The sequence below is a fragment of the Buteo buteo genome, chromosome 26 (assembly GCF_964188355.1).
Source record: "Buteo buteo chromosome 26, bButBut1.hap1.1, whole genome shotgun sequence".
In the NCBI taxonomy this organism is placed as follows: domain Eukaryota; kingdom Metazoa; phylum Chordata; class Aves; order Accipitriformes; family Accipitridae; genus Buteo; species Buteo buteo.
The window spans coordinates 16,568,954-16,587,377 of NC_134196.1; the positions used below are offsets into that span (position 1 = coordinate 16,568,954).

The following is an 18,424-nucleotide window of genomic DNA, read 5'->3' on the forward strand; positions in this document are numbered from 1 at the left end:
AACAGTCCCGACAAAAATATTTTTTACTAGTAATCTATATACACTCATAAAAAGACCAATTGTGTTCCCAAAGTAGAGGGAACAGAGCTACCCATCTGTATGTCATTTAGTACAGGAGAGGCAATGGCAGGTTTAAATTACATGGTATTGGATTGCAATTTCCTAACATTGGATGCTTTTCTGCTTTTTTACCTTGAGTCATTACTAAGGAGTGTTCATAAAAACTAGCTTACAGCACAGATGCTTGCAAATCATTTAAGAAAAGATGTTTCTTTCTTCCTCCCCCTCTCCTTTTCTCATTTTTTTAATGTGTGGGGGTGGGTGAATAGGGGAGAGAGAAAAAGAATAATGCTGTTGGTCACTACCGACTAACCCTAGGAAGTATTTTCAGGAAGAAAAAAGTAAAATTGAAAACATCTGATTGAAGTAAATAGTGCAAACATAAAAAGCTTTACTAGTGAAAGAAAGGTATTGAAAAGCGACTTTATTTCATAGATTAGAAATTACTTTTGATCTAAACATTCTTAAAAACAGATTGTTTTCCACTCTGAGCCATCTCATTAGCTGTGCTGCAGAGCCTTCGTTTTAATGGCAAGCTTTGAAAGAGCACTGCTGTATGCCTTTGTTAGCTTCAATCTTATTTGGGAGAGGGATAAAGATTTCATTCCAGGTCTCTTTGTTTGTCTTTCAAGAACCACTAAAGCAGCATTCACACAAATTTTGCAAGAATGTGCCCTGTGCCATAGCTTACAAATTATTTGGTTTTGGTGCACTTAAAGGTCACCTTCCAAATTAGCAAAATTTTCCTACATCCTGGCTTTTCAACCTTAAATGTAAATATTGTTTCCTAACTGTAAGTGAGGTTTGTTCTTCATAACATTTGGTTGCTTATTTAAAAATGTCAAACGTTGGAGGTTTTTATTCTCCGAATGTGCAGGCCTCTAGGACTAATAAGTCTTTCAAAGTATAGCTAACAGGGAAAGGAAGCATATGCATTATATAAATAGCTATTGTTACGTTGCATTACGCAGCTCAGAAAGAAACTGTTTGAGATACGGTCTTTAATCTACAATTTCAGTATGAAAAAGTAGTCTAGAGAGCAGCAAAGACTCTTACAAACCAACACCTCTTCACTTTTAAAAGTATCTACCAATTACTCTTTTAAAAAATTCTATTTGCTATTTAGATGTTGCAAAAAAGCAAACTAAGCGTAACTTCACTTTGGGAAAAGTCAGAGAAAATACTGAATGTTGTAAAGAATGGTCAGTATTCCCTCTTTACTCTCCTTGAATAATTTTTCATCTATTTCAGAAATTTAGTGTTCTTCAATCAATGGGCTCACCATATGCACAAGAAAATTTCTATATGCCACTTGAGCCATGACATAGATCAGAAGTAGGAAGTGTGTTACGAAAGATTTTTTTCCCTATTGTTTCCAATAATTAACTGCGTGTTTTACAACACAGAGAAGTATTTATGTCTACAGGGGAATTTTGCCAAACTGCACTGGGGTAAACTGCAACCTACCCCAACAAAGGACTCTCCAGGTTTGTAATTTAATGGAGTATACATCAGCAAAAAGCTATAGTTGCACTACAAATCATAAAAGAAATCTCTTGGTTCAGCCCTCAGCATTCAAGAACAGCCCTATTCAATTAATTGCACTTATTATGTAACTGCTAGCAGCAAAAAAAAACCCCAAACCTCTCAGTAAATTGACTGCACTATTTCCATATTGCCAAAGAGCCAAGGAGGCAAAGCAAGACTCACCCCTGACTGCAGAGGATGTAAGGATACGTTATCTGAAACAGGGCTAGCCTACAAGCCTTAATAAAATGCAATGAATCCTGGAAATTACTGGATGAGATTCTAGGAATACAGTCCTCTGGTTAGGAAAAAAATTACATGCAAGGGGGACAACAGTGCTCAACTTGCAGTACAAGGGTGGCTGCTTCCATTTTTTCAGCTGTTCCTTTATGGCATATATGAGATGTCTGCACCATTCAAGCCAACTGACTGTATCTTGGGAGGAGACAACATAAAGCGACACAAATATATGCCCAATATGACAGAAACTGCCACTAGTAATGCAGCTGTTATCAAACTTGTTATTAAAGCAGAGAACAAAGGTGCTGGCTGACCACCTTCCTCAGCCTGGTTGCCCAAAGACGGGACCAGGTATGGGCTGTGGAAAGGGTTCCCATACAGGCAACAAACTTCTTCAGCAACTCAGGCATAAAGGCAGGCTCACAGTTCATTCGCAAATTACACAGTTCAAGGCAGAAGAGAAAAAAGGTCATCAGTTTTACAAACAGCATGACATCAGTGTGATTACATTAAAGGTGAGACTAAATTAAATACACTGTGAGAATAACAGAGTCTGGATTCACTGGAACTGTTAGGACTCTGGAGTGGATCTCACTTGCTTTTTGGAGGTGATGCTCTCGGCAATGACTTTTAGCAGAGCCCAGGACAGCTATGTTCCTAACTCCAGCTAGATCCCGCTGTTTGGACTGGTGAACACCGGCCTACACAGGCAGACAAAATTCCCTTTACATTCCACTGCAGGACTGGAGGCCAGATGAAATCTCTCCAGTCGGCACACCTCGGTGCCTTGGTTGGGGTGGGCGCTCATTAGAGGAGCAGTGCACAGGCAACCGCTCCACAAACGGGCACCAGCGTTCCCACGTGAGGCGACCCGCCGTCAGCCTTCTGCCATCAGTGACAGCGGTGCTAAAAGCTGTTCAGGTCCTGCAGCAGGATGGAAGGCTTTGCAAAGAAAAGCCCAGGGTCACAAATCTTAATGCATAAACATAAAAAAAAAAGCTGAGGAAGGTGGAACAAACACCAACAGAAACCCTTTTGGAGCCTCCACGGCATTCCTGTGCTCAGGAGTGGCTTTTCTGAGAAGCAATGCAATGCACACTGCCATTTACTATTCACCTGCAGACTACAGACATTTCAGAGTTCAGCGCTGGAGTCTTCCTCTGTACGAATGAAGTGAACAGAAAGTATTTTCTGGGTGCTGACCTGATAATGAAGACATTAAGCATCTCACCTCACTTAAGAATTCCAATTTCAACTGACCTTTCCAAATCTGTGGTTTATAACGCAGGCATGTGCCATTTCCTTCCATATAAGCAATCACAAGAAAACTAGCAACGAGATATGTCCAGACAGATGGACACAAGTTAGCAGACCGTTACTCCTCCACTCAGCCCTTCACCTGCTCCAGCATGCCGGAGGGTGGCGATTAGTCTCTGACGTGCCCTGAAATATGTTGGCATTTTGCTTGATGGCCTTCCTTCTTCAAATAGTCTTTTGAACCATTCTAATGATTTTCTCTTATGTTTTGTTGCTTTCTACCCCTGAAATTAACATTTCAGCTGTGTGGAAGACACAGCATACATTTTCCCCTTTTACGTATGCTTATGTTCCACTAGCATTAATGGACATTACAGTCATGCACTGAGCACATACCATTAAGACTTCCTGAATTAAATACAGCAAGATCAAACGTTCCAGCGGAGCACAGCCATATAATAAATTGGGCTTCTAGTTTTCAGTACTACTTCTTTTAATATGCCCAGGCAGTTTTTTAGGGGCCTTCCAGCACATTTTATTATTCATATACCACCCCAGCCCCAATCCTGCAATGTGACCTGTGTGGGCAGACCCTTGGGAACATGCATAGCTCCAACAACTACTTAAAGGTCTACAAATGTACATCAGATTACAGGATCTGGCTCTAAGTATACATCTCTCTGCTTCCCAAAGCCTGTCCCTTCATAAGTGGGGTCATACCTTAGTCGTTGATGGTAAATTATCTCAAACTGACGTTAAGAGGAATCCTGCAAGGTTAAAAAATATTTGCACACATTTCTTTAAATAAATATCCTCACATATGCTATCGCTAATACTCTGTATTATTAAAAGTGGAATCTCTCATTTTTATTATTTCAAATTTCATTTACACAGTTTATGCCTCTTGTTTACAGTTTTGCCTCTCTCTCTGCTTAGGAAAAGGCAAACAAACACACAACTCTCACTTCTGTTTAGTTTGTTCTCTGCAGCCTCTAGTCCACAGCCTTGGGAGAATGCCACAGCGCCCTCTCACTGCAAACAAGGCAGGAACTGCTCATCTAGTTTAAAAAAGAACAACTCTTGAAAATGCAAACCGATGCAAACAGTTCTACTGGCTTACAAGTTGGAAAACACTGTTTTACAAAACCTGTATTTGACATGATAGATGTTTTTATAACCTCATCACAAGCCATTTTAAATTACCTAAGCATGCTGCTGACTAGGATAGATGCTGCAAAAGAACTCTGAAATGTTGGGAGGTCAAGTTTAAGTAAAATCCAAACTTCATCATTAAAAAAACCCTGTAAATGTTTTACACATTGAAAAACAGATCTGTGTTTCTTCTCTGAGGGATGGCTCCTTTGCTTTCTCGCTGTAGGTAGCTAACTCCCACCCGCTGTTGAAATACCATTTGCAGTTTCATGCAAGCATTAGGAGTAATGGGGCGAAGACCATTTCCACTATATTGTGCGTTAAAAATCCAAAAGCCGGGTACCAGGACAACAGTTACAATTTTGGGTCAAAGCCAGGTTCTATCTTAAAAGAACACCACCCAAAAATTAACTGTCTTTAAAAAAAAATTCTTTATTTGGATACCCAGGAGGGTCACATGGCCACAAGGGAAGGGCAAGCCCTTTCTTTGCAAATTTGCAAGCTTCCCATGCAACCAAGAAACAAGAGCTGCCACATTTATTTTTTCCACCTGGTCATCAGTGTGGCTCATGTTTTGTATAAATGTATATATTTTGAGTCACCATCAGAGATCTCCCATGTAAGACAGTAAGCTTCTCAAGCACTAAAAAAAAAAAAAATGCCCAAACTCCCAACTAATGCATCTCCTCTGTGCACTCATTTTCTTTCCAAAGAAAGTGGTACTGAAAACCCAGTGGTCCCAGTCCAGACAGCATCTATGGGAACGGAAGCTGCCTTGCTGTTTCCGCAGGTCTGCAAGCGTCTTTGCGGCAGGTTACATGGCTGAAGGAGCCACGCAAGCCAAAGAGACGTTCCCTGGAGAAGAAATCTGAAGCTGCCTCCCCTCCCCACGAATGTAAAAAACATTTAACAAAAGATGGAAGTGTTTTGCGTAGTGGGAAAGGGGGAAAGAAAAGCAGGTCCATTCGTCCTCTCCAGGGATGTCTACTTTACTTCCTTATCTCAGGTTAATGAAATAGATGTCACTACCAGCCACAGTCTTGGTCTCACAGCCTCTCCAAATTATAAGCCTTGAGGACTCCATCACCACCCTGCGCTGGTCGGTGGAGGTGAAGGCAGCTTCCACCAGGGCTTTTTGAGGTGTCATCTTCACCAGTACTATAGCAATGGCAGCATGTGGCTGCTCAGCAGAGGCTGGTGAATAGAAGCACCTTCAATTAAGTGGAGCAAGAGCCCATTACATTATAAACTGCCATTTTTGTTACCCTTTCTGCTGAGACGGCCAAAGACAGAGTGCACAGGGCAGCTGACCTATTTGCCTTATTCTTGGATGCAAACCAGGCAAGACAAGATCAAGATCTATTGGTACAGAAGTGGAGGGGGGAGCACTTATAATGATGGATTTCTCTTCCTCTCTCCCTAACAGATAAAGAGACTTTTGTTTTGCTGATATGATCCTAGCACCTTTCACATGCACTACATTTGTTTAAATTACAAACAAGAAAGGCAGAGACACTGAGCACTCTGTATCTGGTCAGTAGACTTCTGTCACGATCAATAAAAGGGTGCACAACATATGGAAAGGCATTTTATTAACAGCAGAATTAAGCTGAATTTAGTAAGAGTGCTTTATGCTACGTTTTGCATTTAAAATATTTCAGTAAGCCACCAAAATAAGTTTATTCACACAGCTTTAATAAAGGTTTAACCCTGCAGCAGAAACAATTAAAAAGTCAGCATTTGCCAGCGGTTACCGCAGTGGTGTGTAGCTTATTGTGGCATTCAGGCTGTTGCTAAATCCTCCTGCTGCTTCCTCCACAATAGTGATGTGTGGCCTGCGAAGTGAGCACTGCGTTTCAAGAATCAAGGTGCTGCAATCTATACTTGGGATAGGGGGTGGGGTGGAGGAAAGGAGCAGGGTGGGGGGAGGTCTTTCTTCGCCTCCAATTCCCCACAACAGCCCAGATCTAACTGCCTGCAAAACTCAGGCTGTCTCCAGCTGTGCAGGAACCCTTTTAGCAAGACGCAAACAGGCACAGCCTGCTCTGTGGCCTTTCATCCCACATCTCCAGGCACTGAAGGACGTACCCAGCGTGAGGACAGGAGCAGCTGGAACACGCTCTGCTCCAGCTGTTGCTCTGCTATGGCCACGTCGGAAAACACTGTAGCCCCCTCCCCTCTCAACCTGCTTCAGGACTAAAGGTAGAGAAAGAGCCAAAAAGGTTAGTAACTGCCAACGTCTTTCCCTAGTGGGCCTTCTGGGCTTCCCTATGTTTCTGTAAAATTCAGCCATGCTTTATGGGTCAGGAAGATGGGGTCAAGTCCTATAAAAGGGCTTTAAGAGGACTCGGTCGAGCCCTTCCCTGCTCTGCTCTCCTCGGGACTCCTTGACCCAGGCCAGAGCACTGAGCAGGGAGTTCTTACCTGCAGTGCACAAAGCTACCAGTGCTGGACCTGGGCTGCCAGCAGCTACCGTCCCCCAAGAACCTCTCCTCCAGCTGGAGCAGGGGGCACCTTCGTATGCCAGCCAGGCACCCCTTCCCAACACAGCTTCTTCTGAAGGAAACCACAAGATGAGATACATGTTTAGCTTGTTGCTAAGACCAAACATTGTCTGCTGCTTAGCCATCTCTGGGACACAATTCCTCTCTGCTCGTTTTCCCCCACGTCACAATTTGTGCTGTAGCAACCTGTGGTTAACCTAACAGCTAAGTCATGGTCATGTTCGTGTCTCTGGTGCTGACTCCCGGTCCACACCCTAGACCCATTCAACGTACCATCAAATTCCAAGCTCACACATCCCCTAAGTGACTGGCTGGATCATCTCCTCCATCACTTCCCAACATACTCTTACTGATTTTAGCATTCACATTCCCATCTTGCACCTTTTCTTGCTTGCCCTCCCTCAGCTTAGCCATATACAAAATCTTCCTTTTTGTGTGCTGTCATCTCCCCTTTACGTCACATTCTTCTCTGCAACCTTCATCATGTGCTCCTCAGAGAAAGGACAAAGCCAAGGGTTGCCTTTTAATTGAAGGAAAAAAAGTGAAGGCAGTCCTTAAAGGACTTCTCAGACCTCCTGTTATAAACACACAGTCCAGTAACTAAAAAAGTAGCTTTTCATGGGAAACTTTAAAACACAGGAACACCGTTAGTGCTGAAACTTCATCTTTTCCATACCCAACTAAGCAGAAAACGCAGTAAGCCTGAGCTGCGGAGGGCACATGAATGGAACGTGGGAAATTTATGAGCTCCCAGAATTAAAACATTCCTGCAAGAAGGGTAGAAATGGCTTGTGGTGGGTCCTTTATGGGAGCAGGAAGGGAATGCAAATGACCTTAAGAGATCCGTCAGGGAACACATTAAGGAACTGGCTCTGTGCACCGTCTGGGAGCACAAGAAACGTCTCATCATCCCTGTGCTACTCAGTGCCAGAGTCACTGAGGAGCCTCCACCCCGAGAAGGCAGGGACGAGCGCCTTCTGTCTATCGAGCAGGTGAGGGAGAGTGCAAAACTCCGCCAAAATGAGGAGTTCAGAAAGGTGAAAAACCAGGGTACAAACCCTAGGGTACAAACCAAAAGGGTACACTAACAAAGGGTTTCTGCTCTTCTTTATGATCCCAAGTTTTGCAAGCATCAGGCGCAGTAAGAGCATTACTCCCGACAGGATATCTACAAATACATTTCATTCTAAACTGTATTAAGTAAGACATTCTAGACTGAATACTATTGTACAAAAGAAACATTTGTAAATACAGAATAACATTGAATATACAGCTATATAGAAAGGTAATTTTTAAAACCCATTTTCAAGCCATTCCAAAAATAGTTATGCTCTATTATGATAATACAGCATTTGACTATCATATGACTAGGAGGCAGACATACACACAGACATTTATATAATAATGGCAGTGAACAGCTTCACATGCTGTTTACTATTGTGCTCACATACTGCTTCTTTCCAAGACTCTTTTCAAGCATTTATCAAATTCCTCATAACTGCTGGGAGGTAGTAAACTAGGTAATTTGTATGACTGTATTTTAAGTTTAAAAATGTATTTTTGTTCCAAATTAATATTTGCTTTTTTTTTTTAATTTAGCTTCATAAAAATGAGTTTTAATTTTTGCCCTCCAACCAGCTCTGAGGAACAAGTACATCCAGCTGAGACCTTGTATGACATATTTAAACCCAGAGCAAATTCTTATGTTCAAGATATAAACCCCAGAAAATAAGAATTTATAATGAAAACATTGACAGGCATTTAACCATAGCCATACAGGTGGTTTTTGCTACACAATGTCATCAGTATTATTTTCTTTCGGATCACGTGAACAGACATCTGTAGTAGTACATCTTTGGTGATACACATTACGGAAAGCTATGGGAAAGTTACACATTATGGAAATTATATGTCTGAACATAGAAACATACAATATGAAACGTTTAGACATACTTAAGTCACACAGAGTTTGACAGCAACTACAGTACTTTGAACACAAGAGACTAAGATCATTCTAGACTTTTCGTTCTTAAAGCCAGATCTGGCAAACACTACACACACAGATAATTTCACTGACATGAGCAGTCTAAGAGTTCAGAGGGACAAATGCACATGAATAACTCATGCATGTAACTGTTTGCAAGATCTGCTCCTAAAAGTAATCCTTTATGTTAACACAGTACTGCTAAAAAACCAATTTTGAGACCCAGTAATTTTCTGTTCGCTAGCTATTCATTTCAATTTTATGAAAAAACATTATACTGAAACTTGGAATTAACAAATATTTAATAAAACAAGTTATGAGAAACTATACTATAGATATTTACTTAATAAAGACTTACACCATATGCCCAGCACCATCTTCATACAGATGTATTGTAGTTTAATCTAAGCCTAGAAAAGTATGGTTTCCTACTAGTAGTTATTTCAGTAATTAAACACTTCACAACAATTTAATATTATCTAGGACTTTATTATTTCATACAGAAAAAAAACCCCTAGGTCTACCCCTGCAATTTCTTCATCATTACTTTTACTTAATTTTACAAGCACCATAATTTTCTTTGATCTACAGGAGAGGAAAAGCCAAATTATCTCATGCAAAAAATGTGATGTAAGCAGCACAACATTCAAAGTGTTAAAGAAATAAAGGATTTTTTTAAGAAATGAGAACCCATAATAATTAAAAGACACAGCAAAGCAAAATAAGCTATCTTTTTATAGTTTGGTGGTCTGCTACAGAAAACATATGTACATGGAATCTGCGTAATCGTTACTTGTATCAGACTTATATCGGTTACTTGTTGGTATGCACTAAAGCAGCTGAAGTAGTTTTTACATTAGAAGTTTTGGGGGGTTTTGTTGTGGTTTGGGGTTTGTTTTATTTAAGATTTAATTTCTGTGAACTAAATCCTGGCAGGTGCTGGGTGCATCCTGCACTTCCAAAGAAATTTAGAGCACTCAACTCTAATAAAGCGGGCTCAAGGAGTGACACTTCAACATCACACGACAGACACAATGGAGCTGTAATCACTACTGCAATGAAGAAACCTTTAACCAATGTGAAAGTAGTTGGCGTATGAGCACAGATCGTTGTGATTTTTCCCAATGCTCACGCTTTTCAGAAAATACTTGTAAATAAATGTTCATAAGGTCTCAGGGTGTCCTTTCTGTATGAACGACTCCTAAAGGGGAAGCTTTTCCTCAAGTGCAGCATATGCTTAGTGCCATCTACAGGGACTGCGCCTGCTCTTACTCTGACTTCACCGTGCCGGGTATGAAAAACGTCACGGGCAAACCGTGCACTGGGTTTGCATGCATGAAAACATTCAGTCCTAACTTCAGATGAAAAACTATTTTCAAAATACAATTTGGAAGAATAGATCCACACTCCAGGTGTGAATATACAAATAGAAAATGAGCAAGTAAAAACACTTCACTAGCACAACTGATCCAGTGCAACTGGCACAGGCTTACAAAATAGCATTTCAAAGGAAAGACAGAAAGTCATCCCTACTCTAAGATACTTCCTAACCTTGTTCCATTCCTTTAACTTTTGGGGAAAAAAAATCACTTATTTCTGATCTACAACTATAACTTTATATTAAAGTAAATATTGCATTGTACTCTTTGTTCCTTACAGGAAGGACGGAGGTACCATTCCGAGCATAGAAATAGAAATGATACTTTCACTCAAGTCCTTGTCCTGCAAATACTTAACTGCATAGAGTTTAAAACTGTGTTTGAAAGCCCGATTTACAGCTCTGCTGGCACTTTGCTCCCTTACGCTGAGCAGGCAGGGGTTCCAGAAGGTTAGAAAGTCTCCTTCTGTATAGAATTTGCCACTGAATTAGAAGAAGACCAAACTCCACACCATTCCAGACTCAGTGGGCAGACACCCAGGTATGGTTGCAGGGCTGCAATTCGTACAGAACTGGGTGGTGGGAAAAGCACTAACTCAAAGTGTTATATTATAAAAAAAATCAGGAGAACTCGGGGTCTTTTCTGTATATTCAAAAGTTAAAGTCACAGTGCATTGTGGCATTTAAGCAGATGTTGGCTCTAGATCTTGTTCCCATGTTTAGTTTGATACATGCTATACCATTTACTTGCAACCCCCTCAATACACCACACACAAAAAACCAAACCAAAGGCAAAGCAAGCCTACATGAAGTTATAAGCATCTGGGGAATTTAGATTACTCTTAAAATATGTGAGATATGTGATTGTATATTATTCCACTGTTAGCAGATGAATTTCGGTTTATTATACACAAATATTTCTCTGTATCTTTCTCTACAAAGTAGCCAGTCAGTGGAACTCACTCTATTAATGTTTGCACAGTTATGGATCAAAGTGACAGGAATAAATAGTAGTGTTATGAGCTTTTTATTCCAAAATGTGACTACTGGATTATGCCAGAAAAACAATTTGACAAAATAGCTAACATAATGCTTTGCAGACAGGTACGCAATAGCAAAACCTCCCACAGGCTGTGTTTCTAGGTGAACAACTTTGAGATCTCCTTTTCAGATCAGGAATAAAATGGCCAGAAGACTGAGTGCCCCCATTTTAAGGTAGACATCAGCAATACTAGCACACATCAAAAGGTGCATAATAAGGGCCAAGGAAATTTGCTTACCCTGTATTTTTAGGATTTTAAATCTGGCTCAGCAGCAAATATAACAGGAAACCAAGGTCAGGCTGACACAATGTGGGCTATTCTCTCTCTTCCTCAATATGTGTTTGCAGGTCCTATCTAGGTTAATGGGAGTTCTGTGCACATGTGGGGGGAAACAGAACACAAATGCTGCAAAAATTGGACTCAGATTTCGTTCAAATAAAGTGTAATCAGCTCTAGAAAAATCCATCAGCTTGAAAACTGATGTCTTATCACTGAAAAAAATCTTTAAAACATCACCTCCATATGCTTGTTAAGTCCAGCTCTGGGAAAAAGTGTTCGTAACATTTTGCACACTTATGAACCAGTTGTGGGTGTAGTACAAACACCCAGGCTGGTTCTTTTTTGATGCTTCAAATACTGATCAGCCAGGATTGTATCTTTTTTGTATCTTTTTTATTTGGGTGTCAAGAAAATAAGTAGTAATGTTCAAAATCAGCTCAGTGCAGCTTATTTTTTCTTCCACATAACCATGCACACTGACATTATTATGCAGACATTACAGATACTGTTGCTGTTAAGTGATACAACACAAAATACTTGGGTCCAAGGTTTTCATGATACAACCAATTCATGGTGATGGGTTCTTATGGCACCCTTCACAGGCCTAACAGCCAAGCCTGGACCTTACATGAAAAGTGCAGCTGCATCTGGGCATTAAATTGCATGTTTCCATTTATTTATTTAGAGAAGTGTCATGTAACTGAAGAACATGCTGTCAGAGGAATGAAAGAATTAAGTTTTAAATTCTGCGCACTTTTTGTACATAATTTTCAGTGCAACATATTTGTTTTACAATAAAAACGTAAAAAAGGGACACATGGACTGTAACTATAGTATACTGCTAAAGATTTTGGAAAATATTTTTAAGTCCTATGATTTAATAGCAATTGATATACTAAATTCTTTTATGCATCTTTTTTTAAAAATTATGAATGGCATTTAATAAATTGTTTTCAGTTTAATTCCACTGGTTTTGCCACGAATGAGGAAAATAATATAAAATTTAAGAGAGAATATGTGGGACAAGGCAGACAGACATCATTTCCAAGCATACTAAAATCTCGGATATCAAAACCTTTACTGAAACCACTCACTTTTACAACAACAACAACAAAAAAAAACCCAAACAAACTTCTGGCTCAAAGGAAAATTTAAACAAACCAGAGCAACCCATAGCACATCGTTTCCTGCAGCAGAGACACCCATTCCTAAAAGGGCCTTCATTACGCATGACACAACAAGCAGCACCCATTCAACCTGAGGGAAGCCCACAGGCTCGCAGGGCCACTGGCTGGCTCTTTGTCACCAAATGCAGCAGGTTGAATGCAGACATCACTGTGATATCCTCACCAACAAAACCAGAGGCAAAGAACAGGGGCAAGAGCTGAGTAGGGAAGAAAAAGAAAAACAAAAAAAAAAGATGAGAACAAATTAAAACATCAAAAATGTTACGATACATTCACAGAAAAAACAATGCTTACAATTTTATGAGACCACCACGTGGGAGCACAATTCTAAATGCACTTTTCTCAGTACGTTTAGCCCATTTCTGATACACCCCCCACCCCCCAACATTTTGATATATATTCCATAGTACTCAGTGAAACAACTTTCTATGCTACCAAGCAAGAGGGAGGGGGCAATTTTGTAGGGGGCACTCACAACGGCCGCTTTAGCTACTCAACGGAGAGCAACTCCGGGTAGCAACCTGTGCGGTCACAAGCACAGAGGTACTGAGGGAGAGCTCAGGACCTCAGCCAGAGAGCAGGAATCCCGCTTCGAACACCCAGGAATGGCGGGCAGATCAAACGCGCAGGCCTTTTCTATTTGTTTTATTTAAAACAAAATCACACCGCGCAGCATTTCTGAGCGGTGAATGCTGGAAACCATTCATTGCTAAAAATTGTTCTTTTGATGACTTGTTTGAGGAACGTGACGCTTCATTGTAATAAACTTGCCAGATATGTTTAAACCACGACTTCTTTTTTTTTAAAGGCAGGAAACAATTCGCGTTGCAAACCGTCCAGGAGACACATTTAGACAATCTTTCGGCCGGTTTAAATACAGCAAACGGAGAGACGGCAGTCGCGAGATTTTGTTTTAGGAGGGTTTGACGCACGACTTCTGACGGGTTCATCTACCCCGCCACGGGCAGCAGGAAACGCGGCTGCCCGCCCGCCCGCCCGGCCGCTCGCTGCGGAAGATGACGGGACACCTGGGGCCGGAGCCAAGCCCTGCCGGAGCCGGCACCAGGGCTCCCGGGGGCTCCGAGCAGCGGGGCCGGACTCCCACCCGCCGCCCCCGGCAGCGCAGGAGGGGCGGGACGCCGGAGCCGCCCGGGCCGGCGTTTACCCGGCCGGGGCGGGGGAAGCTGCCCGCCGGCCCGGCCCGCGGGACCGGCGCACCCCTGGCCGAAGCGCGGCCGGCCAGGCAGGTCCGATACCCGTCCGTCCGGAACACCTCCGTGCGGCGGAGCGCCTTCCAAAAACACCGGGCAAAGCCCCTCCCGAGCGGCCCGCCGGCCGCAAGAGACCCGCGCGCCGCCCGGCGCCACGGCCCCGCCGCCCGGCCCCCCGCGGCCGGAAGCGCCGCCGCCCCGGCGAACAAAGCCGCGCTCCGCCAGCCGCGGCGCCGGGCGCCCCCTGCCGGCGGGCGGCCCAACGCCGCTCGGCCCCCGCCCGCCCGAACCGCTCAGCAGCGCGACGCTCCGGAGCGGCTCCCTCAGAGCCGGGGCGCCGGCGGCCGGCTCCGGAGGGACGGGCGGGCGGCGCCATCCCCACGCCGCCAGGTCTTGGCCCACCCTGGCTGGCTACGTGAGCGCCGCCTGCCCGTCCTTCGGAGCCCCGCAGGGCAGCCGGCGAGCGGCGGGGCCCGGGTGAGGGGACGCGCCGCCCCCGGCCCGGCAGGCCCTCTCCTCCGGCCCGGCAGGCCCGTCGAGGCGGGAAGGGAGGGAACTCCCTGAAACGGCCGAGGAGCGCAAAACGGACCCTGACGTCCTGAAAAACGTCGGGTAGTTCGGCCTTCACCAAAACGTCGCGGTTTAGTCTCAAGCATTCATGAAGACTCGGACGATATACAAGTCCCGATAGCCCAATAAAATACAACCAAGCCTTCACGAAAGCGCTTTATGGCAGTTAACATATTTTATTCTTTTATTGCTGACGTTTTGATCGCCATTTTTATTTACTCTGTACCTTCCAGCGATGCCCGGTAGTTTCAAGCAGGAGGGGACCTCCTGGCACCGTACACACGCACACGAAACCCCTGCTGCGGGGAGCTCACAGACCATGGTAAGAGCTGCTTGTAAAGCAAAGAGAAAAGTCAAACTCGTTACAGTTAACACATGCGGTTTGGAGGGGCTTCACCCCTGTCTGCCCACTCTGTACCCCGTGGGTACAGAGAACAGGCTGAGGGAGAGTGACGGTAACGTTGCTGTGACAGGTTAAGATCTTTGCTCTTTCTGCAGTGGATGCAAGCTTGGCCATAGCCTTCAACGGGTTCAGGAACCGGGTTTGTGTCTCAGATTTACGTAACAAGAACAGCCAGAGCACAACGAGAAACACGCGAAGAAAACACCATCCTGGAAATACCACTGCGGGTGGTTTAAACTCCAGTGCTGTGCACACCCGGACCTTTCCAGGTGAAGCAAAGACCCCATGCGGGTGCTGGAGGCACCTGCCTCAGCCCTGAGGGAACCTAGCCATGCCAGCACAGCACCCCCACCTCGCCAGCGCCAGGGCTGAGTGGCCTGGGGACAGCACCGTGCTAACACGACTGTCGCACGCCTGAGCCACGGCGAGTACTGCAGCGCTGCGCTCCCACCACGCAGACATGTCACCCCCCCCCACATCCTTCTTACAGCCCCGCAACATGCCACTTTTCTGGTGGGACAGATGCTCCATGAAGAGGTCAAAGCAAAACCCACAACCCAGGGAAGGGGATGATGCTTTTATACGTCACTTCTTGGGTTTGTTGTTTGGTGGGTTGGGTTGGTTTGTTTTAAACACGTGCTGCTTGCTGCACCGCCTGCAACACCCAGGACACCGCTGGCTCCTCCACAGTTGTCCCCCAGTGTCACCAGACCTCTTGGAGCCCCTTCACCACACTTCACTCTTTAACCTAGCACAGCACAGGCCAGTGTGGATATTCCCTCTGTCTGGCTCTCATAAGATGGACACTATGCTCAGAGGTAGCTTGTAAATCTTATAAATATCGATCATACAAATACAGCAGTAACTATGTCATTAGGTGGGCTTCAGGAACCTTTTGCTAGGATGACACACATTGTAACACCAGGAAAGCCTTCCTGTTAGGATGCTGATACCCTAATGTTCGCATACGTTAAAAGTACTGCCAGCTTTCAGAAGCCTCTATATTATCAATTGCAAACATTCAGAAATCACAAGTTCAGCCCCAAAATAAACATGATTTGTTAAAAAGTAATGTAGGAGGTCTGTCAAATTTGTCTTTCGGAAATGGATAACTTTGTACGTACTCAGGTTATGTTTTCTCAACCTCTGTCTGCAACCAGAGAAATTTCTTTGGGGGAGCGACAACTTGATTAAATTCTGATATTATCACATCTTGCTTTTAAGTGCAGTAAGGGAAACATCAAGGGTCTCAGGAGCTGATAACACTACTGGTTGAAGTTCTTCCATATTCAGTTTTTCTCCTGACAACTCCAGTCCAGAATTCCTAAACTTACATAAGAATCCCATCTCTCAAAAGAAAAATGTGAAGTTTTAGCCCTTTGCAAGTAGATTTAAAAATAACACAAATTCTTAAGGGAACAATCAGGTTTTTTCTTGCCCCAGTAATGAGACCTGAATAGTATGAGGCTTCTACTTTTTTTCCAATTTCCCTCCCCCAACCCCCAAGTCTCTGGCCCCATTTGGAGGGCAGGAAACAATTAGGGACAGGTACACACTAGCCAGAGAGCCAGGCTCTTGTCAGGAATTTCTGTGTCACTGGAAAAAGCAGAGAGCAAAAATATTGCCACACTGGAGAAACCCAAACAACCAGAAGTTAGAAGGCACTAAAGGCCTGTGAGTCTGCTATACTGAAGTGTTACATTAACAGTTCAATTTTAATCAATATTTGTTAAGCTTCTCCAGTCCAGCAATAAGTTCAAACAGTTGTTTTGCAAAGGTTTTGTTTATTCATTTATTTATTTTGACATAAATCAAATATATAGCCAAGTGTTTCACTGATAAAGCTTAGTGGAATATTTAATATACACATTTTTTCGAGCCTTAGCATTTGGATTTTTTTAATTTAGCTTTTGCTCACCTAAAGCTGCTGCCAGTCAGACTCAGCAGACAGAACAGAGCAACCACCGGGCACTACAGGAACAAAAAGTGCAGCCTAGAGAGAACCAGATAAGCAAGTATTTCAGTACATCACGGATTTCTGCACCTAAACAGTTACTTACTCCCTAGTCATTTTCCCTTAACATATTGTCTGCTAACGCCAAAGCCCTTGGTCTCTCCTGCTCCTTGCATTGCACTTACTACTTTTTAGGGACTTTACTGTTTGCAGTAAATGCCTTAGGTTTGTCATGGTGTGTGCTAAGGTGGGGGTAAAGGCAATGTTCAATAGCTTATAAGGAGATCTTTAATGGGGTCTGATCCAATAACCATCACCAAGCTGCCAGCTGTGGCAGGAGACTGGAGCACAGGAAAACTTTTCAGCAGGGGGACAAGGACTGCCCATTATTTATCAGAGAAAGGAGAAGGGAAGAGTTCCCGTTCCCCCTTCCGATCCAAGAAGATCGCCGATCCTGAAACCAGCACCCTCTGCAGTGCACAAAGTATTCTCCTCACACACATACACCTCACTACCTGGGCTAACCATCCCTTCTGTCCTGGCCTCCCAACAGGCTGCTGGAACAACGAGGAGGCAGCCTTCAGCCCTCAACCAACCACACATCCTGTGAATAAGCATTTGTGCTTTATAATTATATTTTTCGACACTGCATGCTTCAATGCATTGTACTGTATTTGAAGCATTCAGCACAACATTGTAAAGGTAATTGACTAAACCTTTGGAAATTCACGTTTAAAGAGAGATTTTAGGCTCTGGATTTTCATGTGCTTGTACATCCACTGATAAAGCAAACCAGGTGTCTTCACAAATTCATGATTTCTTATTAAAATACCTTGCAAAAGCTCAGACTGATGAGAGTAAAATACTTTAATCATTAACAGCTAACAACATGCAGCCAAACATTGTAACTATAAATATAAGCTTCTAAAAGTGTTATTGAAGAGGCATAAAACATTCTAAAAGAAACAAATTGTGTTAGCCTTCCAGGTCTACAAAAGTACTGTAGCGTTTAACTTGCATGCTTGTCTGCATATACTTTTTCCCCCTCATACAATAATAGCTTCTCAGTTACAGCCACAGAAATCAGAAGTATTAGACCTGAATTCCCACTACACTTTTAACACTCTCAATTAAAGCATGCTCTCCATAGCTGTTTGTGCTGGAATGTGCAAACTGAATGGCAATCCAGTCTACTTTTGGGAAGTTTACATTGTGCCCTGATAAAAGAGGTAATTACTGCCATACCTCGTAATATTTGAGTGAAAAACCAGGAAATGTCAAGCTTTAAACTTGAAGTTAGTACTACCATTAGAAAGGAGCCTAAACAGTGAAGCTCAAATCCTTTTTGCTTTCTTGAATTTTACACATTCTCTTATGCTGGATTTTGTTCTTAAACACTTACCATAGCAACTGAGTGTATTTATCATAGAAACTCAAACCTAAAACACTTCTGCAATACAGAACACGCAGTCCAACACATAAGAGATTTTCAAATACCAGTTTGGCTAGCATACGCTTTAGGATACTGTCAGATCCAGCTACAGATTTTAATGGCCCTCACTTACCGGAATGATCATTTGCAGACGAAGCAGAATAGTGCTTAACTGAGGAGTATATTCAATGTTCACAACACAAACTCTAGCGGTTGTCCCTGTGCCCGCAGACCAAGCAGGGC

At 43.2% G+C, this 18,424-nt stretch overlaps 1 protein-coding gene across 2 annotated transcripts in view; it reads right to left on the reverse strand.

Annotated features, from left to right (window-relative positions):
* The window catches only part of MSRB3 (methionine sulfoxide reductase B3), an 87,181-nt gene that overhangs the window by 54,946 nt on the left and 13,811 nt on the right, over positions 1 to 18,424 (reverse strand). For both annotated transcript variants that reach the window (XM_075057786.1, XM_075057787.1), the window contains exon 2: positions 12,682 to 12,808. In XM_075057786.1, coding sequence (XP_074913887.1) covers positions 12,682 to 12,808 — 127 coding nt within the window. The remainder of the gene's footprint in view (positions 1 to 12,681; positions 12,809 to 18,424) is intronic.